The 24,360-nt window shown below is 36.3% G+C and overlaps 1 protein-coding gene across 1 annotated transcript in view; it reads right to left on the reverse strand.

The window, feature by feature from the left end:
- Positions 1–24,360, reverse strand: part of ADAMTS3 (ADAM metallopeptidase with thrombospondin type 1 motif 3) — a 137,903-nt gene that overhangs the window by 47,291 nt on the left and 66,252 nt on the right. Inside the window, exon 2 of the mRNA XM_021719284.1 lies at positions 13,342–13,541. Coding sequence (XP_021574959.1) covers positions 13,342–13,541 — 200 coding nt within the window. The remainder of the gene's footprint in view (positions 1–13,341; positions 13,542–24,360) is intronic.

Genomic DNA, 24,360 nt, shown 5'->3' on the forward strand with positions numbered 1-24,360 from the left:
ATAGTTATTCACTACTCTGAGTTATGAGGTACAAATATATAGAAAGAGAAAACTTAACATTTTCTGTGCCTTTTCATGATCTTCCTTCATGCAAATTTTAAGAAAATGAAGAGGGGCTCAGAATTTAATATAAACAAGAATTTCTTAATGATCAATAAAAGGGTATTCTAAAAAATATTTAGAAAAAATAAAGAGGAGTTCAAGTAGATCTGAGAAAAAAATAGAATAAGAAAAGAAAATATGAAAAGAAAATTTAGGCCACTGATAAACCAAGAGACCTTTGGTGTTTGGGGTTTTAAGAAAAATTATGAAGCATGCACACTGTAAGAAGTCACGTGTTTGACACTACATCATGTAAAACAAAGTACATCTATGCAAAACTGAGTGTCTTTTTACCAAGTGAGCCAACCCATTGGACCATGGGTAGATTTTCTGTAAGCTGTTCAGGTTTGAGCTCAGAGTCTTTATTAAATTGCCTGAAAGAAGGGATAAACAGAACATTAATTCAATTTTCAGATGACTTTAAATCAGAAGAGGTTGCCAATGATGAGAGTGGGGGTGGCAAGGTAAAAATCAAATCAAGTATTCCTTTCCTTGAAATGAAAATTCCTTCCAGGTTTGTTCCCGGACAGGACAAATTCTCCCAGGACATTTCCCTGGCAGGACAATCTGACCTGCTTTGTCTGACTAGCTGATGAACAACTTTGTCTGGCTTCAACAAAGCAACATTCGTTTTTTTGTTCAGATGGGTGGATTAGGTCTTGAGAGGCAGTGTAGCTTAGTGGTTCAGGGCATGGGTTCTGCAGCTGAATTGCCTGGATTTGATGTCAGCTATGTGAACTTGGGCATGTTATTTGTCTCTGTGTTGCAGTTTCCTCATCTGTAAATTGGGATAATTACAGTACCTTCCTCCCAGGATTACTGAAAGGAATAAATGAGTCCATATATATACAGTGCTTGAAATGGTGCCTGGCCCTTGCAAATGTAAAACAAAGTTAATTATAATTACTGCTATTATTCACATAGAAGTAAATAAATACCACATATGTATGAATTTTTAAAAAGAGTCCTTAACTGAAGGTAAACAAGTAATGTCACAATAACCTGGGTGATTCTGATGGGACATAAAATAATTCTGAAATGGACTAAGAAAAAAAATTTCTCTGTCTACAACTGTCTCTTATACAGCTTCAAGTGGCAAACACCTGCTTGGATTCTCAGCCCATATTTCATCCTCCTTTTACTCAGGAAACACAGCTGTCTTTCTATCTTCCAACTCTTCTTCCCTTGCTTCCATCACCCTCACCTCTGATTTCATAACATAATCCCCCCATCAAATATGTACTGAACAGGTGTTATATGCCCTCATATTTTAGAGGGTGGAATGAAATGGTAAATAAATTTGAGTCTCTGTTCTTATCAAGCATATATTCTATTGGGCAAAACAGGCTATAAGCATGAACAACAAAATGAATACAAAGAGACACAGACAAGGTCCATTTCAGAAGAGAATATGTGCTATGAAGAAAATCTGAGTGACGAGATAACAGAAAGAGGTAGAGACTGGGCACTGCTTGAGATTGGGCAGTCAGGAAAGGGGACCCATGAAAAGGAAAAAAGATGGTGATGGGACTGGGGAAAAAACAGTCAAGGCAAAGGCAAGAGCGAGGGCAAAAGCACAACATATTATTAGAAAGCTCAGGACTCAGCAGGTGTGGGAGCACACACTTGCCATCCCAGCACTTTGGAAGGCTAGGGTACAAGTCTGTCCTTTTAAGTTAATTATACTTTTACCTCATTTAAGTAGCAAAAAAGCTTTGGAAGGACCAAGAATATAGACAGTTAGCTGCAAGATCCTACAGACTCTTTGGGCCTTTGTAAGAATGGACACATACTTCCTTCCTCCACGATTGAGAAAGATGGTTTCCTCAGCAAGCTATAAACCTTTTTTGTGTGTGTATGTTAGCACCCTGGGAAAAATAAAGGCTGGAGCAAACCAGGGAAGGATAAGTTCAGTCTGATATCTCTAGCATTCTCAGTCCCCCGAGTAGCTGGGACTATACCAACACATCTGGCTAATATTTTTATTTTTTTGTAGAGAAAAGATCTCATTATGTTGCCCAGGCTGGTAGAACTCCTAGGACTGAAGAATTGCCTGAGTCCAAGAAATCGAGGCTATGGTGAGCCATGATCATGCCACTGTACTCCTACCTGGGTGACAGAGTGAAACCCTGACACAAAAAAATAGAAACTATCATAGAACTCTACAGAAAAGAGATATCCATATTGCTGTCTATTAAGAGACTGAGACCCAGAGAAGTTATACAACATTGCTCCCAAATGATTAGCAGAGCCAAAGTTTAAGTCTTTGTGATGCCAAAGCCCATTCTCTTTTCACAACTACTTTGTCTTTTTTTTTTTGTCATAATGGAAGCCCTGAGTCTCTACTGTCTTCTAAGCCTTCTTTCCTACTTCCTTAAGGACGTTCTCTCCAAAAAAAACAAAAAATCAACTCTCCTTGCCCCTTGCTTAATCTCTTCCTGGGCGGCATTCTTCTTCTTTTACTAACATTCTCAACTTTCCTTCATGAAAAATGATTCACCTGCAATGTTCTGCAGCATTTAGTACTGTTTACCACTCTATTAATCGACGATATCATCGTGTTCCTTTAGCAACATGCTTAGCCCATACATGTTAGTGTTGCTCAAGGTTATGCTGTTCTACTCTATTCTATTCTCTTCTCACATGCTTTTCCAGCAATATTCCACTCACTGTTGTCTCTTCAACCAGTATCTGTAGGCTGATAAATTCTAAACGTTTATATATCAAACACTGATTCATCTCTCTCATATTCCAGTCATCTGTTCAACTCTAGAAACAGGCCTATTTAGAAGTATACCTAGATACCTCAAAGTATATCTGTCTTCTCCCTCAAACCTGTTTTTCTCTTCTAAATACCCTATCCCAGTTACAGACGAAATCATCCTTGACTCCTCATCCTATAGACATTCCTCAAATTTGTCCACCCACACATCCAACAACTTGGTACCCATCCAATTCACTTGGACTGCTGTAATTACTTGTTGAAACTTCTGTAAATGTTTGTATTGGGGTGATTTGGATGCGTTCCAGTAGCTCTCAGAAAAAGTTTAACGGTAGTCAATATCTGTCTGGGGACGGAGCAGACACTTCTTATCAACAAGGGTGCCTGAACGATGCATATTTGTATACCTAACCCTTAACTATACCCCACAATTTTAAAATAAAAAATATGTTGAAAAGAAGAGTTTAAAAGTCGGGCTCGGTGGATCAGCCTGTAATCCCGCGCTTTTGGGAGGCTGAGGTGAGTGGATTGCCTGAGCCCGTGGGATTGAGACCCGCCTGGGCAGCAAGACCTCATCTCTACAGTAAATCAAAAAATCAGCCGGGCGTGGTAGCACATGCCTGTAATTCCGACTACTTGGAAGGCTGAGGCGGAAGGATCGCCAGAGCCCAGCAGGTCGAGGCTGCGGTGGCCGGGAGCGGCCACTGCACTCCAGTCTGGGCAATAGAGTGAGACTCCAACTCAAAAAAAAAAAAGACTTTAAGGGTCACATTGTTATTTCAATAAGCACAAATCTATGCTTTTTACGTTAATTATTTAACTCATTTAAGTATCAAAGAAGTTTTGGAAGGACCAAGAATATAGGCAGTCAGCTGCAAGGCCCTACAGACCTTTGGGCCTTTGTAACAATGGACACATGGCATACCTCCTTCCTCCAAGATTGAGAAAGATGGTTTCCTCAGCGAGCTATAAACCTTTTTTTGTATGTGTATGTTAGCACCCTGGGAAAAATAAGGACTGGAGCAAACCATGGAAGGATAAGGTCAGTCTGATATCTCTAGCATAAAAAAGAAGAATGTGTACATTTCAAGAAGGGGATTTAAGGCCGCAGAACAAGGAGGAAAAGGGAAAAGGAAACGGAAATGCTTCAGTAAAAATCAAAGGAACTTCTTAGACAATGGCACTGTGTGAATGCTGTGTTATGTTAATGTAACCTGTGATGTAGGGACTCCAGAACAATGGGTTCGGGATTTTCCTGGGAAGGTGATCCATATAAGGAGCGGTTGAATCAACTTGTGCTTTCAGCAATCTATCTCTGTGATATGTTCAATTCCTATTAGGGAAGTTAAGACAGTTTGCTGAGGTAGGGAAGTGTAGTGCACACAGCAAGACCAAATGGACCACGGGTCCATGATCGAGCACTAAGATTCTGTGAGTATGTTCACAGCACAGAGTCTAACAGAGCCTTTCTCTTTCAAGTCATTCTAATGCACCCAGAGTTCTCTTGTAAAAAATAGATCTGTCGAGTCACTAATCTTCCTTAAAACCCTTTATGGCTCTTCATTAGCAAAACGAAATTCAAACTACTTAGGATAGCACATAAAATTTTCTGAAGTTAGCCCCAGTTAGTTAGTTCCTAGCTTTCTATTCAATTTCCTTGTCTGCCAACTCCCCTAAATATGCTTCAATTTTCTCATGCAGACCAACCTACAGTGGCTCCAAAGACACCATGAGTTTAGTATCTTGTGAGCTATTCAGCATCTTTTAAAAGTCATCTTCTTTTTTTCCAGCAGGAAAATGCTAATTTATTCTCTGAAGTCCAACTCAAATGGTACATCTTTTTTATAGATTTTTAAAATTTTTATCTTAAAGATGTGGGGTACACTTCAGGGTTAGGTATACTAATGGTCATTGTACAGGTAAAGTTTGGTAAATGGCACATCTTCTTATGAAGGTTTCATTGGGCACTGGCATCATCACTTCCTACTCAATGAAATCTTTTGGAGAAACTATCACCTGTTGTCATTATTGCTTGTTCTAGTAGGTCTGTTTCACCTGCTAGAATGAACTCCTTGTGGAAAGGAGCTAAATTTTTTTAATGTTTTGCCTCCCAAGAATCTAGAAGGACTTAGCTTATGCAAGAGTATGTATGCGAGGTGAATAATTGCCTAGAGGATTGATGTAAATTCAAATGTAAGAAATGAATTACAGATAATGACTTCAAATAGAAAAGTGCTACATGATTTGCTTATGTTGTCTGAACACATATACTCCCCAGATAAAGCTTCCTTGTACTCATAGTCAATATTTTCAGAAACATTAGTTAAGACTTCAAAAGTAAGTACATTGACTTAATCATCAAGAAACCAATAACCACACATACTTCCTACTAACCCTTGAATAAGTCCACTAATGCTTTGTAAGGACCAGAGTACTTCTCTGGAGTTTATATTTTCTTGCAAAAATATTAGACAGGGCAGGCTGCCATGTCCAGATAATGTATCTATCCTGCTATTGGTTTACTGTCCATCATAAGGAGTCAATTTCAATATACAAAAAAATTAACAAATTCTCTCTTAATTATATATGATTTCTTAGAAGTACAAGACTAGATTCCTTTTTTTTTGTACTGGGAGGCACCTTTTTAAATGAACTATTTTCTTTTCACTTGATAAATCCTGAGATTAAGGCATAGACTTATTTCTTTGCAGAGCACTGAAAGTTTCAGTAGGCACTATACTCAGAAGATCACTTCATGGATCTTAGCAAATGACAAAGATACCTGTCACCTGTCACAGGCAGGAAAGTGTTGCTGATGGGGAACACTTGGCATGTTGAAAGAAAACAACCTATCCTCTTAACCACAAAAATCTGCCTCACTGTCTTGTTAGAATCTTTTTTTCTTATAATCTATATTTTTTATTATGATATTGTGGGGTACAGTTAAGGGTGCTGGGAAAACTGGCTGATCATATGCAGAAGATTGAAACAGGACCCCTATCTATCCCCATATACAAAAATTAACTCCAAATGGATCAGAGACCTAAATGTATACAAATATGCTCTGTTCAGGCACCCTTGTTGATAAAAGGTGTCTCCTTGTCCCCAGACAGATGTTTACTACCATTAATCCCATCTCCCTTCCCCCCCATAGTTTCCCACCACTATCAGTCATTTTCTTATGGTAATATGTTGGGTGATCAAGGTCCACTATATGAGTGAGAACATGTGATACTCAGATCTTTGTTTCTGTGAGAGGTCACTCAGTATTATAGACTCTAGTTCCATCCAGGTTGTTGCAAAATTCATGATTTTGCTCTTTTTTATGGCTGCGTAGTATTCCATTGTGTATATGTACCACATTTTTTTAATCCAGTCCTCTTTTGATGGGCAGCATGGTTGCTTCCAGGTTCTTGCTATTGTGAACAATGCTGCAATAAACATTTGTGTGCAGGTATCTTTTTGATAGAGTGATTTGAGTTCTTCAGGGTATATTCCCAGTAGGGGGGTTGTGGGGCCATATGGGAGGTCAATATTTAGAGCTTTTAGGAATTGCCATACTGTTTTCCACAGAGGTTGCACTAGTTTGCACTCCCACCAACAGTGTAGAAGTGTTCCCTTTTCACCACACCCTCTCCAGCAACTGTTATTTTTTGAATTATTGATAATTGCCATTCTGACTAGAGTTAGGTGGTATCTTAGTGTAGTTTTGATTTATATCTCCCTGATGATTAGTGAGGTTGAACATTTCTTCATGTGTCTGTTGGCTGCTCGGATGTCTTCCTTTGTGAAGTGTCTGTTCATATCTTTTGGGGAGAAGAGAACCTATTCAGTAAATGGTGCTGGGAAAACTGGCTGATCACATGCAGAAGATTGAAACAGGACCCCTATCTATCCCCATAAACAAAAATTAACTCCAAATGGATCAGAGACCTAAATGTAAAAACCTCAAACCATAAGAACCTTAGAAAATGAAGGACACACCCTCATGGAAATTGGAACTGGCATCCAATTCCTGAACAAAACCCGAAACCCACAGGCCATAAGGGATAAGTTAGACAAGTGGGACCTCATTAAACTTACAAGCTTCTGCAAAGCCAAAGAAACCATCAAGAGAGCAGGGAGACAGCCTACAGACTGGGAAAAAGAATTTGCCAACTCCAGGTCTGACAAGGGTTTAACATCTCGGATCTACAAGGAACTCAAATGTGCTGAAAAGAAAAAAATCTTGTTAGAATCTTAAACTAGATTGTTAACTGGTTAGATTCCATCAGGCAAGTAATTAAATTTTCATTTCAAAGACTTAAATGGTATAGCAAGACACAGAAGCAGAGAAAGAAAAGACAGCAGAGTTTTATCTGGCAAGAGATATATAAACTACCTCAGTTTTGTAATGAAAGGCAGTAAAACTCAGGAAGGGAGCATGTTGGGCTGAGAAGACACAGATCTGTCTGGACTCAAGTTCTGCCTCTGCCATACTAGCTGTCTGACACTGGGAAAATCACCTCACTTCTCTATATTTCAATCTTTTCATTTGTAAATTGTGACTAAACTGAACACACCTTAGGATTGTAGAATATAAAGTAATTCGTGTACTTAGCAAATAACCAGGCACAGAGAATGTCAGTGGTATAAATTTTCATCCTTAACTGTATTAAATCTTTCATTTAAACCTAGATCCCAAACTAGATGATTTCAAACACTTTAAAAGATTTCATCACTAACCTTGATTTCACATAACCTGTTTTTTTCACTGACCACCTCATCTACATAAATGGCACCATTATCCAGCAGAATTTTCAAGCTAAAAAAAAGGATAAATTATTGTGGATTCCTCTCTTTCCCTCAGCACACTGATCCAGTGTCAAATCTTATTGATTCTACCATAAATCCTCTATTATTACTGCAATCCCCATTGTCCAACAAGTCATTGTCTCTTGCCTAGACATCTACAAGTGTTTTCTAATTGATTTGTCTTAATTGTTTCTAGGTCTCTCTGATATTTTTGTTACAAGAAGAGACAGACAGGAACTGACCTTCTTTGGCTTTCTATTACACTTGAAATTCTATTCAAACTTCCTCATGATCTGAAAGATGCTTGCCTTCTCTTAGCTTCACCTGACTCCTTGCACACTGAACTTGAGCCACAATGCCCTCGGTCTGTGGCTTTTACTTTAAATCTCAATTTAATCATCACTTCTGGAGGGAACGCTTCCTTAACTATTATATCTATGCATAACCTCTTATCACCCATTTACCCTGTTATACTCTTCCCTGGAAAATTGTTGGTGCCCTACAGAGGTCTTATATAACGTATCATGTGTTTATTTTATTTCCCCCAAATCTCTCTGAGGGCAGGAAATAAGTTTCTTTTGTGTCCACCATTGTATACCTCATAATGGCATTAAAATATTTGTTAAAAGACTGAATCAATCAAAATTTTGCTGCATGTCTACTTATACAGCAAACACTTTTCAATGTTGTAAATACGAAGTTTAATAATATACAGTAACTGCACTCAAGGAACAAACAACCTATTAGAGAACTGTTCCCATTGAGGTTAAGGCTGACAATTATGGATAAAGTCAAAAAACTAAAAATTTTCTACTCCGTTGAAGCTTAGTGGAGGAGACAGGTAAATTCCAAAAGGGTCAAGAATTTTCTATCATGCTCACTGGAATATTCCCTGTGACTAAAATAGGCCTTATACATGGTAGGCGATGGTCAGTATTGGTAGAGGAGACAGGTCCCATAGCTGAGAAATACTTTCCCAGCAAGTCAGTCATGTCACAAAATCATAAAACCAAACATTTTTTGATATAACAAGATATGAGATCCTAACAAAGGCTTAACATATACTAAATCTCTTATCTGAAGTATAAAAAGTTTGTGAAGAATCTAAAAATGGTCAATAGTCATGTTCTTTTAGTATATATTTAGATCTGTTTATTCTACTTTATAAATGAAGCTTGGAGAAATTTCAAAATCTACAAAATAGAAAGAGTTAAAAATAAAAGGCATCTTATTCTCTTCCTACTGATTCACAATAGAGTTGGGCATGAGTAGAGGGTATCCCTCCTCTCTCAGAGAACCACATCAAAATAGTCGGCAACCTGTTCACACTTGCTCACTTGACCCTTACACCCCCAGAGAAAAGTGCTAGCCTAATGAGGTAGCTTCCCAGCATCCAAACCTTTAGATTTGCAGGTAAATCACATACCAAACTTTACCACATATATATCTACAATCAATACTGCATTAGGAAATATGGCCTGAAATAGATTAAATATATTTGTGTTCAAAAGGTGGCCAATATGCATGGCCAATTTAAAATAGCAGATAAACCAAAACGATTTCACACTACTCCTGAAATATAAAGTATTGCATTTTAAGTGTTTTTCTTGATTATATTTGAATTATGATTGAGTTAAAATCAAATGTAACTTGAATTTTCTAAGCCAGTTTCTTCTCCCAATAACCCTGTTTTTAGTAATAATGATGTCATTATCATTATTTGAGACTGTTTCACAAACTGCGAATAATCTTTTAAAAACTATCTCCATTTTATAAGATAAAATGGCAATAATGCCCATCTTACAAATATACTTGAAAAATACAATATCCAATAATTATTAATTTACTTCTTAAACAGTACTTACATTATATCATTGCATTTGTCATATATTTCTTCTTGTTCTGAGTCCAAAATTTATGACTCCCAAGATAGTTTACAACCTACCTCCATATTATTAATATTCACTTGTTCATTTAGTTTTTCTTTCATTAAAATACATCTAACATTGAATATTATAATCATTCTTTTCAAGAAAAGCATTAGATAAGAAATACAAGCATCCCTTCATAAGGAAGCTCAGTTTACATTTAAAGGATACCATGAAGCAAACCACTTGGTCTCTCTTACTTCAGGAACTATGTAGTAAATATCATCTGAGTCTGATATGGAAACTAAATTGACAACCCAGTAAACTAAAGGAAGAGCTGACTATTCAACTAAGGCAAGGTACCAAATAAGACCATGTTCTTCTCTCTACCATAGAGACATCATTTTCCCCTAATCAATGCAGAGAGAACTTACTGCTGTTTGTTTTCTTCTACAGTTTCTGCCTGAACCTATCTGACATTTCAGGAAAACCTCTGGGGGTCTCAAGTTTGGTGAGTCATGATTTTAGATAACCATAAGAAGTCATAAAGCATGGTTAGCATAGGAGATAATTATATGAATATAATGGGGGAAGACGTGTTACAGAAAAATGCAATTTTCCTGGCCCTGAATTCTATGAGGTAGTTTCATTAGTGATGGTTCCTCTGTCTGTCTCTCACTCTCACCCAATTGATGAATTTGTGGAAGGGTAAAGAGCATGCTCAGGCCAGTATTCAGGATCTAACAGTGTACAACAGGGCAATGGGAGGCAGCAGGGAGGAGAAAGAGTAATTCAGTCTTCTGTTCGCCTTGCCTAAAGCTGTCTGCCTGATCCTAGAGAAAAAACCTGAAATTATCCAGTTGGAGAGGGATGAGGGCTGGGAGTAAGACTATTTAATTACAACAAGGTTTTGGATCCTTGGCATTGTTGACACTTTGGCTCCCAAACTTCATAATTATACATTGTGTAGGATGTCCTATGTGTTGAAGAATGTTTAGCAGCATGTCTGGCCTCTCCCACTAGTAACAGTAGCATCCTCCCCACCATGTGGCAACAATCAATAATATCTCTAGATATTGCCAAATATCCATGAGAACAGAGGCGGGGACAAATTATGCTCAGCTGAGGGCCACTGATTTAGAATAATTAAAACCTTGTGATTATACACTTAAATCATGTGCAATTCAGCTCTCATCAATAATGTAACTATTTTATTCTTCATTTGTGTGATTTACACATCTATCTTTCAGATGTTTATGAACTGTGTAAGGGAAGAATAGAAGTGTTATTATTGCCTCTCTAAATACTTTATCCACATTAATTATTTCAGATGCAATGAATGTTTTAATTTTTAAAAAATATTTTCTCTCCTGCAGCTCTACTCCCTTATACTCTATTTACTTTAAATAATTTGCTATTTGAGACAAGCTAAATCTATTATCTAACTTTTTAACTGAACTTAAAAACAAAAGTCCTTCTGACTATTATAAACAAAATGAGGCACTTTATTTCTTTGATACCTTCTAAAATATACTTACTCTCTGGTGAATATGTTATTTCTATCCCTACTCTCTTGTTGAAAGAATTCTACCTAGAAATCCTTTACATTTTCATACCCATCAAAACATACAAACAAGGCAAACCAAAAAACAACAGAAAACAAATCTCTAAGAACACAGTTAAATGTCTAACTTCTTGATGAATTACAGAATGTATGAACATCTTGTTGAATCTTTCAATTTTTAAACATGGAAACTAAGTCCTAGGAAGGGACATGATTTGTCTAAGGTCACAAAACCAACCAGTAGTGAGCTAGAACTAAAGCCTCGCCCTCCTAAGTCCCAATTTAATATCTAACCACTTCAAGATTGGATGACTGTGGTCATATCTCTGTATTCTAAAGTATTATATAGCATTTATTATATAGTACCTACAATATGTCTTAATGACATGATACCTTTTCTTGATTTCTTTTTGTTTTCTAATTTTACCATGTATTTATCTTTTCTCCTTGACTATTTATAAGTTCTGTGAGGACAAGTACTTTATCCAATCACTGTTGTATTACTCCAAGAGATTTCTGTAATTCTGTAGTTCAGTTAGGGACCCAGTAAGTCTATACCGATTGTTTCCCTCTCAGGTGGTAAGACAAAGCAGCGCTGGGGCACAATGAAGGCGTGAGGATGACGTCTCCATAGGAAGTTTTAAGTTTTAGCTAACTTAGGAAGTAAAATTTGACATGAGAAACTAGAATGTGATTGTCAATTTATGCATGCATATATGGCACCATAAATAATGCATGTATTTACTCATTTAATCCTCTAAACATCCCTTTTATTTTTCTCAGTACAGATAAGACTGAAGCAAGCATAGTCTAAATAACATACCCAAAGTTGCACAACTAGCAAAAAGTTAATAGTCAAAGAAGTGAAAATAAACATATGATTCATAAATGATGATCATCTAAGCACATCTATTTCAAGGTTTATAATTTGTTTTCAGTGTGTTGTTTGTTCTTCATAACAGGAATTACTGCCAATAAACAAAAGTATATTTGAATTTCTATACTCATTTTCCATTTCATAGAGATATGGTATATGTATTATTTTATACATTGACATTTCAATGAACCAAAATATAATTAACAGACTTAAATATTAGTATAAACAAAATCATGTTTCATGAAATTAATAATTTTTCTTATTTAGTATAATTATTTGAAATCTAATCTTAAGTACGGGAGAAAAAAGGTAAATAATATAGATACACCAAAAAATTAAGTTAAAAATCAAAAGCCAGGAGGGGAGGGGTGGAGAGAGAGAAGAAAGAGAGAATAGTCTCAGGTAATAAATTAGTAAGATCAATATCATATGTATTTTATATTGGCATGAGATATATAAGAGTACACTAATATCTCAATTCTCTTTTAGAGGCATGCATGGTTTATATATTATTATTTCTCCTCAATTGCTCTCTGACAATTCAAAAGAAAAAAAACCCCACCAGTTAGGGATACTGACAAAACTTCTTCAGAATCTGATTATGGTTCATAAAAGAAAATAAAGAACAGATTTAAGCAGCCCTTCAGTGACAGCTGTACAGCAGTGTGCCAATAGTGTGTGCTTTGTGAACATATTGCTTGCCGTTTTACAATGTTGAAAAAAATTACACTTGCTCTAAAGGTGTAACAAGAATAGGCAGAACTATCTGTCATAATCATTCTGTATCATCCTGGGATGCTGCTCGAAAGAACCGTTTGAGCTCTCATGGGCTAAGAGGCTTTTTGTTTGTTTGTATGTTTTGTTTTGAGACAAGTTCTTGCTCTTTTGCCCAGGCTGCAGTGCAGTGGACTGATCATAGCTCACTGCACCTTTGAACTCCTGGGCTCAAGCAATCCACCTCGGCTCTCAAGTAGTAGAACTACAGGCATGTGCCATCATGCTGCACTAATTTTTAATTTTTTTGTAGAGACAGGGTCTTGCTATGTTGTTCTGACTGGTCCTGAGAGTTTTGGTTATCTTTAGAACAAATATGTAAAATGAATATAAATATAATATATAAAAAATATATAATAATTCATGTCATAACTCTATATCATTATGGCTTTTAAAATTTATTATTTTCCCTTGATGATCATGAAAAACTAAACCAACTAAAAGAAACTTTTGTTTCATGCTTCCTTCATTTTAATGTTCTTGTATTTTAAATTGAAGCCTAATATTTCATGCAGTTGTACACACATTTTGGCTGTGGGGTGAGGTCATGAAGTTCTCACATAGGTTTCCAAATGACACTAACAAAATAAGAGAAGTGAATTGAAAGATCAAAGAGCCTCCTTAAGGAGCCACTACTCACAATGTTCATCAGGGTAAGGAGGTAGTTTTGAACGTGCTCTTTGCCATGGAATCGGACCACAGAGTCATCCACTCCCAGGAGTACCTCGATGTTGTAATCGTTTTCTCCTGCATGTCTGCGGCGTCGCACTGTTTCATTCAGCTGCTGGTTAATGTTTCTGTAAACAGTACCTAGATCGTCAAGGCCTTCCAGATCCGACTCTATTAAGACACAAAAGGAACCCAGGAATTTCAGTTTCCCCAATGGACTGTCTACTAACGTCTTGGAAAAAAATGAATATTCTCAGGGATCTACCATTAATCCATGATCACTGAGATGCTGTGTTTCAGTTTATTCCTTGAGTAATATGCATGTGCATATGATCAGACAGACCTCCTATAAATTCAACACAGAACAATAATGTTGAAGGTAAGATAAGAGTACTGCACAGAGACCAGTGCCATCATGGCAGACTTACTGTTCTGTGAGCATCAGAGTGGTTCAGTGTTTCTCCCAGCAATCTTCCCAGTGCTGAGCAAAGGTAGTGGAGTAGAAAATACACGTTGACTAAGTAGTTATTAAATAAATTGAGATTATCAATAAAAATCACACATCAATATGTTTGCGATGGTTAACTTATTATGATCATGAAGTATAGAATTTGTGTCATAAAACTTTAAATTGTGCTTCTCGCCAGTGGCCTTAACTTAAAAATCAGATTATAGCACAGCGACACAACGGCATCCAGTGGTATGATTATCATTTATCATGTACAGGGTATATCCACTTAAAACTATAGTCCTCCACATTTGTACCCACCATTATTTGGACAGCAGGTCATTTCAGTTGTTATATATCTGAAGCTGAGATATCAAAGTAAGAAGTCAGTCAGAAAATGACCTACATTCAAATAAAAATACAAGTAATTTCTTATGCAGTTCAAAAAATGCAATTTTTACTTTCTAAATGCAAATTTCATGCACACACACACACACACACACACACACACATACACACATACAAATACACACACACATATATATATGGAGTGAAAGAGACATTTTCAGGTTTTAATGACCCAGATTATCTCCCTTCAGGTGGCCAGATTTGGGGGAGAAAAATGTTTTGATGAACTGAAAAATAAAATCCATCATTGATACTAAAATTAAAAAGATTACTCAGAACTACTACCTAAAAACTGAAAATATATTCATTTCCATTTCAAACACAAAACTTAGAAAGGATTTTATTTTATAAACTGCCTTGATGTCTAAAGCAACCACATATCTAAAAACAAGTTTGACAGAACCAACTGTGACTCATCTTTACATGAAGGTTTCTTTAATGCTGCATTGGGGCCTGCAAATCATTTGAATCAGCATTTAACATTAATGAATAGGTATTTTCCTCTCCACCTCTGCGGCTTTAATAAAGTTGAGGAGAGAAAAAAAAGTGTCTTGGCCAGAAGGATGGGTGACCAAGCCCTAGCCACATGAGATTAGAAGTAGTGAAGGTACAGATCATACTCATGCTCTTTCTACCTTTAAAAAATATGTAGATCCCTAACACCCTTTCCTGAAGGAGAAGCACAAGCTCTGAATGTGACTACTCAGGTTTGAAAGCTACACTGTAATTCACTTTGACCTGAGCCCAACAGCTAGCTCATTAGCTGAGAATTTTCTGCTCACCAAGGAATCACATTGGCACCACAGTACATAAATAACCCTTACCATAATCCACATCAAACAGAAAGCTCTCCTCAAAAGTTGTTTTCAAAAGCTGCAAACCCACACTGAAGGCAGGAGACTTCACCTGCAAACAGCTTTACTATTCAACGTTGAGTCTTTTCACATACTTAAGAATGTGAAGGGTTGTGATAGCTGGTGTACAAATAGGAAATTCAGACATGAGCTCTCCATTCTAAAAATGGCGTTTTTTGGCAGAACTCTCAGACACAACGTCCAATGAAAATATACTAGCAATGTCATCATATTATGAAGACTGATGCATGAATGAGAGAAGCTGAATACCTACTTCAGAAAGACAGTTCAATGTGTTCTAAACACACCTTTGGTTTCACCTTTGCATCCCTCCTTAAATAGGTTGTTTTCTAGTAGAGGAAGAGAATCTCTTGGTTTATTGATAAGAAATCTAAGAAAGAAGGAAGCCTTTTTAAATCAAGAATACATTTTTTTTTTAGTAGGTATCTCACTCTGTCTCCCAGGCTGGAGTGCAGTGACATGCTCCCCACCACCACAACCTCAATCTGCTAGGCTCAGGCAATCCTTTCACCTCAGCCTTCCAAGTAGCTGAAACTACAGGTGCACGCCACCATGCCCAGCTAATATTTTGATTTACTGTAGAAACAAGGTCTTTTCACATTGCCCAGGCTGGTCTTGAACCCTCAGGCAGTCCTCCTGCCTCCACCTCCCAAAGTGCTGGGATCATAAGTGGGATCCATGTCGGGTCCTAAATTAAGAACACTTTTGTACCTGTTTTGTGTTATGCTATGTTTTTTCCATGTTTCCTAAAATAGTCAACACCAAATATTTCAAAAAAAGAGAGAAGGATAGCTTCTGGCACTTTATATACATACATATCATAATTTCTGACAGCTCTGAGGCTGTGAAATACCTTTATTCACAATGAATGCATACTTAGTATGCTACTTTGTAATGTAATGGTCACATGATTAGTAACATGGAATTTGTAGTCAAACATACATGGCTTCAAATCTTGGTAATACGACATCTTTAACAGTGTGATTTTACTTGCCTAATCTATTTGAACCTCAGTTTCCTTATCTGTAAAATGGGATAATACCAATTTTTGCAGAGTGGTTGTATTAATTCATTCCCATTTGCTGATGACAATTTACGTCATTCCAGATTCTATTCCTGGTTGCCACTGATGTGAACTTACATCTTTGTAAATTCTGTCTCTGAATGCCTCAGTGTTGTCATATGTATGTGTTATTATATTTTGCTTGAAAATTAATAATGAAGCAAGGAGAGAGAAAGTTAATTGAGATACTTATCTGATAGAGACAGCACAATGTTGTTATTGATTTACATGGTTGGTAAAAAGTGCAAGTTGGTCATTATTTTGTTGCTATTAGTGTTGTCTACTTGATATCTATTTTGATATTTCAGGGCTTTGACACTTAACAGTAAAAATAATTTACCATAATTATAGAAAATGAAGAAATATATGCTGATGAGATTTATGAGGTTGAAGGTTAACCCAGTGAACTTATTAATGAGACAGATAGTGATGTAATGATGTAATATAAATGAAGAAACATATATATTCAATATTATATATAACATATAAATGTATATATTTAGTTTATAATCCAAATAAAAATACAAAGTATGGAATGCTAGTCAGAGTGGCATCTAAGGCAAATACTGGATATGTCTGCAATGTTCAGCTATATTGTGAAAAAGGTGACAAGTTAGAAAAGACTACTTCACTTGTGCTTAATGACAGAAGTTTGCAGCAACCAGCTTCAGATTTTTTTATTTTCACCCGCTCCCAGTAATAGGAAAGTGAAAAAATTGCCGATAGCAAATGTGTTGATATGAGTTAATAATGGCAAAAACACTGTGCACAGTAAACAGATACAAGTGTTTTACAAATGGTATTTATTATTACTACTTATGATAATGATGATAATTTTCCATCAAAAGAAATCTCCATTTTAAAAAGCTCTTTATATTTTGTTTTATATATTACAAGTCATATAGTCACAGTTATGTTAAAACAGGTAAGACAAAATCTGGAATCAGTGAAGGACACTCTAAACTGCTGATCACATTAGAAAGAATGAGAGTAACAACTTCAGCTGTAGACCACAATGGATATATAAGGAGAGAAGAATCTAGAATGTTTAATTTGAATTAAAATTAAGACTGAACCCAATGACACAGGCTTGTTTAGTAGTTTAAAAACCTAATACAAAATTGGAAACAGCTAGCTTACAGACAACCTTCATCTTCACTCAGCACATATGTATTGAGTATCCACACCTATATAGACCCTGAGAAGGCAGAGGCCTGCTTCACACCTCTCTAAGTGGTAACCCTGAGACCACACAGCTGTGATGGAATTATATTCCGAATGGAGCTGACTTTGTATCACATCATAACAAGCAATCACGTAGGCCTGAATCACTTTTATAACTGCTAGAATAGGCAGACCTAATCAGATACTAAAACATGCCTTTTAGTAATAGTTCACACCTCTATAAAGTTTCGCAGTTTAAACGATGATGTACTCTTTGACAAAATCTTAGATGCCTCTGTCTCTAATCCTGCCATCATGTCTGCCTCTCAAAATAGATATGGGAATAGAAACAAGCAAAGAGGGCTGGTCCGATGGTAGTAGGTTATCATAACTTATTAACATTAGTGTCACTAAAGTGGTATACAATCCTCTACTGATAAATTTGACTGGCTTTAAAAAAATGTTTTAAATAAAAAGAAACAAGCAAAGATAAATATCATGCTAATCATGTCCCAACACTCTCTGTTTACTGCTTAGAAAGGCTGAGAAGAACCACACACAAACATTAGGCAAGCTCAAGAAGTGAAAGAAGAGTGATACTCTGCATTGGGTTTTGAAAATATGCAGCCCTAGTGGCACCCTGTCGGCATCCTGCTACATAAGTGGTGGCTGAGTTGGGCAGCAGAGAATGATTGATATGATAACAGAATTAGCAGAAAAACAGGAAAATTTAGGCTACACAGAGCTGGTTAACAGGAGTGCTCTCAACCAAACATTCAAGAAAAAAAAAAAAGAAAGAAAGAAAGCCCTGCGCTAGGTACGGTGGTGCTTGGTGTGCCTTTTTCAGTTTCTCAAAAATATCAAAGATAATAATCTCTCTTAGTTCTTTTTTTTTTCTTCAATTTTTTTATTTTAAAGATGTAGGGTACAATTCAAGGTTAGGTGTACAAATGTTCATTATTCAGGTACCCTTGTTGATGAGGTGTACCCCTCATCAATTTCCCCTGGCAATTTCCCTCAACTGTCAATGCCCCACCCCACCCCACCCCCAGCAGTTTCCCACTACTGCCATCCCCTTCTCATAGTATTATGATAATTGTTTAATGTCTGCTTATGAGTGAGAACATATGGTAGTATGCTCTTTGTTTCTGTGATAGATCACTGAGTATGATCGACTGTAAATCCATCCAAGTTGCTGCAAAGTCCATATGTTTGCCCTCCTTCATGGCTACATAACATTCCATTGTGTATATGTACATTTTTTTAAACCAGTCCAACTTCGATGGAAAGCATGGTCGGTTCCATGTTTTTCTATTGTGAATAAAGCTGCAACAAACATGCCTGTGGAGGAATCTTTTTTGTCGAATGGTTTGAGTTCTTCTGGGTATATTCCCAACAGGGGGATTGCTGGGTCATATGTACGGTCAATTTCTAGTTCTTTCAGAAATTGCCACACTGTAATCCAAAGAGGTTGCACTAGTTTGCATTCCCACCAGCACTGTAGAAGCATTCCTTTTTTCCCGCATCCTCGCCAGCATCTGTTGTTGTTTGTTTTATTAATGATGGCCACTCTTAGGTGGTATCTCAAGGTGGTTTTGATTTGCATTTCTCTGATGATGAGTGAGGCTGGGCACTTTTTCATGTGTCTGTTGGCTGCTTGTACATCTTCTTTTGAGAAGTACCTATTCATGTCTTTTGCCCATTTTTGAATGGGGCTATTTGTTTTTTTCTTTTCAGTGCATTTGAGTTCCTTGTAGATCCTAGATGTTAGGCCTTTGTCAGATATACCACTGGCAAATGTTTTTTTCCCATTCTTTGGGCTGTCTCCCTGCCCTCTTGATGGTTTCTTTCGTTTTGCAGAAGCTCGTTAGTTTGATGAGGTCCTGCTTGTCTATCTTATTTCTTGTATGGGTACTTAGGGTTCTGATCAGGAATTGGTTGTCAGTTCCAATTTCCATAAAGGTGTCTCCTGCATTTCCTAAGATTCTTATAGTTTGAGGTTTTACATTTAGGTCTTTGATCCATTTAGAGTTAATTTTTGTGTATGGTGATAGGTGGGATCTTGTTTCAATCTTCTGCATGTGATCAGCCAGTTTTCCCAGCACCATTTACTGAATAGGTTCTCCTCTCCCTAGGGGTTGTTGATGGAGGCTTTATCAAAGATGAGTTGGTTGAGAAATTGAGGCTTTGCTTCTGAAATCTCTATCCTGTTCCATTGGTCTATATGCCTGTTCTTGTACCAATATCAGGCAGTTTTGATTACTGTAGCCTTTTAGTAAAGTTGGAAGGATATAATAACAGTATCTCTATATTTAAGGGGATACTAGTCTACCAAGATATACAATGTTTCTGTGAAAAGTAGCTGTATCCTTCACAAACTGGGAGATTCCATAATGATAGTGCAAATAACTCTTTCAGGCCAATTTATGATATCAATTCAGAAGTTTCACTAAGTAATTGATGCTTAAAAAAAGAAAAAGACATTACCAGTAGATGAATATTAGTTTCCATGATTTCTTCCCCCCAAAGTTCTAATTCTGAAATACATGTGTTTGCTTTTGTTTTTATCAACTACTTTTAAGGAATAACATATGACATTTTTTAGAAAAAAAATTTTTTAAAAGTTTATATGCTTTAAGTTTGTGATTATTGGCAAATAACATTTAAAAATTCTCCTCAAAGTCCTCAAATATGAACTCTGACTTTCAATAAGAATCTTCTGTGTATCAGTTAGAATGTTTTTAGCTGTAAATTATTAAATTCAAATTAAAGTGTCCTAAGCAATAAAGAAACTTATTAGTTCACGTAACAAGAGATCCAGAGGTACAGTGCTTCCTGGGTTAATCCATCAACAGAATAAGGATCTAGTTCTTCTCATATCCTGCCATTTTTGGTATACAAACTTGTCTTCAGATTAGCCCCTTTACTATTTCAAAATGGCTACACCAATTCTAGCATCATGACCAGGTCCAACAGAGGTCAAAACCTTTCCTAGATGCCATCTGGTACATTTAACTATATGTTTTGGTGGCCAGAATTGAATCACATGCCCATGTAAAAATCATCCACAGATTCTTATTGTATAATGATCCACATTATATATTATCCACAGATTCTTAGTCTCATAATGGAGTCTCATGTCTGTCTCAGATGGTTTAACAGAAATCATCCCTTGTGGCTCGGGCCAGCCTTCTCTGAAGCACAAGTTTAGAAGTGTGAGTTCATTAATAATACCGAGTCCTATTTAAAAAAAAAAACCAAAAACCAAAAAACAAAAGGTATGGGCTTGAAATAAAAGAAGAGGAGATGGATGTTGAGCAAGCAACCCACCTTGCTGAATTCTCTTTAGAGCTTCCTCTTCCCTCATCCCTTAGTAGTCTTCCTAAGCTCTTTTACTCTTCGTTTTCATTAATGTATGCTGTGCTTAACTTTTCCTACTGCAATGTTTCTCTAGAGGTCATCTCTGCATGCTTTTGAACTGTTAATGTCTTTTGAAAGGTAGAGTTCTTCATTTCCATAATAGTAGAGTCTCATTATTGTTGCTCATTCAGCCCCACTACAACCATTTCTTGAATGAATCATGGAAATCTTTGGGTGTGAGCAAGGATGTCAGATAAAATATAGTATTCCCTGCTAAATCTAAATTTAACATAAATAATACTTTTTAAAGTATATCCCAAATACTGCATGAGACATACTTAAAACTACAACTTATTCATTGTTTGTCTGAGATTCAATTTAAATTAGAATTCTGTATTTTTATTTGCTAAATCTAGCAACTCTAGGTGTAGGGGGATTATTTTTCTCCAGGCAGTTTGTATAGCTACCTGGACTGACACCCTCCTCTTCATATTTTTCTACTCCCCCTTCTGTCTTTAGCTCTAGTCTGAACACTGACCCAAGCATGGTCAATTAGTATATACCATTTTCTTGACTCCAGCAATTGGTTAATGGATAGGCAAATGTCCTAAATTATGCTAATGAAACTATGATTTGGTACTTCTTAAATTTGGAGCTTCTAGAAAAGAGAAGTTCTCTCTACTAAGCTTGAAACTAGCAAAATATAGCATTGTAGGTGCTTGTGGCTAGCAAAGGAATAGTGTCTTGTTCTAACACAAGAAGGAACCCATCTTGTGGGTTTAACACACAAGAAGAAAGTTTAACACAAGAAGAAAGTGGAGACTACTGATGATACAGTGAATTTTTTTGGAGATTCTTTCTATGTGTTTGTCCGTTTTATCGTGGGTGATTTACAAGCTCACCTGCCCACCCTACACTGAATATTCAGCAGTTTTTGACCCAAAATGGCATTTGCCACATCTCCCATCAAGCATCTTATTTTTTGTTTGTTTGTTTCCCTGGATGAAAAAGGCCTTCAAAGGGAAATGTTTTGCCCAAGTATAAGAGGTGAAACAAACAAACCAAAAAAACGGTAGGAACACTAAAAGGCATCAAAATTGATGTGTTCAAAAGCTGTTTTGAGCAGTGGAAAAAGTGTCTCAATAGGTGCATTACATCAAACAGAGAGTACTTTGAAGGTGACTGAAGTTTAACCATGTAAGAGTAAATACGCAATTTTTTATAAATAAATTCTGGGGTTTTTTTGGGGGGGTGCCCTTTCATGTAGCCTAAGAATAGTCTACCAAAAAAGAAAAGTGGAAAGGAAGATGAAAACTATTGATGACTATCAGGAAGGATATAAAATAGGCTTATTTCAGATTTCTTTCAGTTTCAGCTTTCAGAAACAGCCTCTCATAACAATGCTAGCTAGTACACTGATGCTGATGCATTCCTAGAACACTTACCTAGTGAGGGAGGCCTGTACTACAAGAGACTCACCCTCCAAAAAATAATTTTGGGGTTTTTTTGGGGGGGGAAGTCCCACTTCATACAGTCCTGTGAACGAGACTATATTTTCTTTTATTTCCACATTTAATTGAAATAATTAAATATTCTCTCTGTTCTATTTTAAATGAAGGACTTCATTGCTAGTGAGTAACTTTTTAGCTTATTTCTTCTGTTCTTATTCAGCTAAATCATAAGTTAAATCTGCAAGACAGTATAGTTTTTAATTTTCACATTTCACTATTAAAATATTTCATATCATTTTAGTTAACATTTCTCCTCCTCTGGACTAAATTCTATTCTTTCTTATCTATGGCTTCTGTAATTCAGCTCTACTAAATTGAGGAAGGAATGAGAGAGAAGAGGAAGAGGTCACCATATCCAGTTTACTAGATTATGTCTTAGTAAATGTTAGACAGTTAGAAGTTAAGTTTTTCTAAATACGCCCAAATACATAGAGGAGAGATAAGATTCCGTTTCATCTATGCTACTTTCAAAGCTCATGCTATTTCCATCGGTTGCCTCCTATATGCTAATTTACTAAGTAGAGAAAATTTACATGCCTTAAACTTACTCAGAAGCTCTATATAAACATAACCAACTTTTTCTCCAAAGGCATATGAAAATGATTAATAACAATTTAAACAAGTCATTACAGCCAAACTATTAATATTAACATTTGACATCTATTATTTCAGATAAATATTTAAAGAACATGGACACTGAACTCAGCACTGCTCTAAGTACTTGGGAGCCAGGTAGTAACATCCCAGAGAGAAGAACCATGAAGTAGGGGAAAAAGAATAAAGCAGGAGGAGGGAAGCAAGAGGGACGAGGTAAGGAAGGTATAATTTTAGACACGATGCTCAAAAGAAAACAGCAAATGGACAGAGGTCTTGCAAAGTGGTGGAGCAAATTTCATGGATATCAAAGTTATATCTGTATGAGATACATGTAGCCTTTTATATGCAGTGAGTATATACATGCTTATATAATAGACTCTTTAGAGAGAGATTGTATAATATAAAGGAAACCAGAACAGGTTCAGGAGTATGGCAAGCAGGCTTTCTAAAATGGTCTCACCAAGACACCTTGCCCTAATCCCCAGAACCTGTGAATATAATGAGACACTGCTTTTGTGATTATACTGTGTTGTATGGTACAACTGGCCATGAGGTCGAGATATTATTCAGGTGAGTCTGATCTATCCTCAAGAACCATTAAGCCACGGTCAGTGAACCATGGCCCACAGCCAGCAAGAAAATGGGGACCTCAGCTTATAAGGGCAAGTAACTGAATTCTGCCAACAACCTAAATGAGCCTGGGAGTGAATTGTTTCCCAGAGACTCTTGATAAGAGTTCAACCTGGCTCACATCTTGCTATTGGCCTTGGATTCTTTAAGCATAGAACCAGTTTAGCCACCTTAGATTTCTGATAGACAGAAATGTGAGCTAAAAATGATGTTGTTTTAACCTACTACACTTGTGGTTTATTATGCAGCAATAGAAAAATAATACAAGGAGATCTGAGCTCCAGTTCCAGTTCCAGCTCTGCTATGATCCAACTATATGACTTTGGGATAGAAAATTATTTCCCAGATAAACTTAAAGCTAAGTTGATTTAAGCCTCAGTTTTTTAATCTGTAAAATAAATAGTTTGTGCTAGAGGATCACTGAAGTTTTCTTTCAGGCTTAACTTTTCATAATTAATAATTGATCATGATTTCACTATTTTAAATTACTAGAGGTGGTTATTATTGTTATGGCTTTTTTGCTCATATATGATTGGTCATACTTAAAATTTATTTGATGCCATTCCTCAGTCAAAAATATAAACACAATTAAAACATATTTTTACATGAAAACATATGTGCTACACTTTAAGAGAAACTATATTATAATATAAAATACTTCCTAAGAATGTAGAAGTCTAGTAAGTTATTACATAAAAAAAATTTTCTCATTCACCATTTAAGGAAGCGCACAGATTTTCCATAAAGTCTAGAGATATAGGCAAATATATATATGCATTTATATAATGCTTCAAGAGCATCACCAGTGTCTTCTTTAAAAAATAAAAATGATAAACACAGAAGAAAAGGGGAAAAAAAGAACAATGTTCTTCACAAGAGTACAGGAAAAAGAATAAAACACACATGAACCAACCCCCAAAACAAAAGAAAGACA

This window comes from Carlito syrichta, unplaced genomic scaffold, assembly GCF_000164805.1.
Source record: "Carlito syrichta isolate Samal-C Ts95f unplaced genomic scaffold, Tarsius_syrichta-2.0.1 Scaffold314354, whole genome shotgun sequence".
In the NCBI taxonomy this organism is placed as follows: Eukaryota; Metazoa; Chordata; class Mammalia; order Primates; family Tarsiidae; genus Carlito; species Carlito syrichta.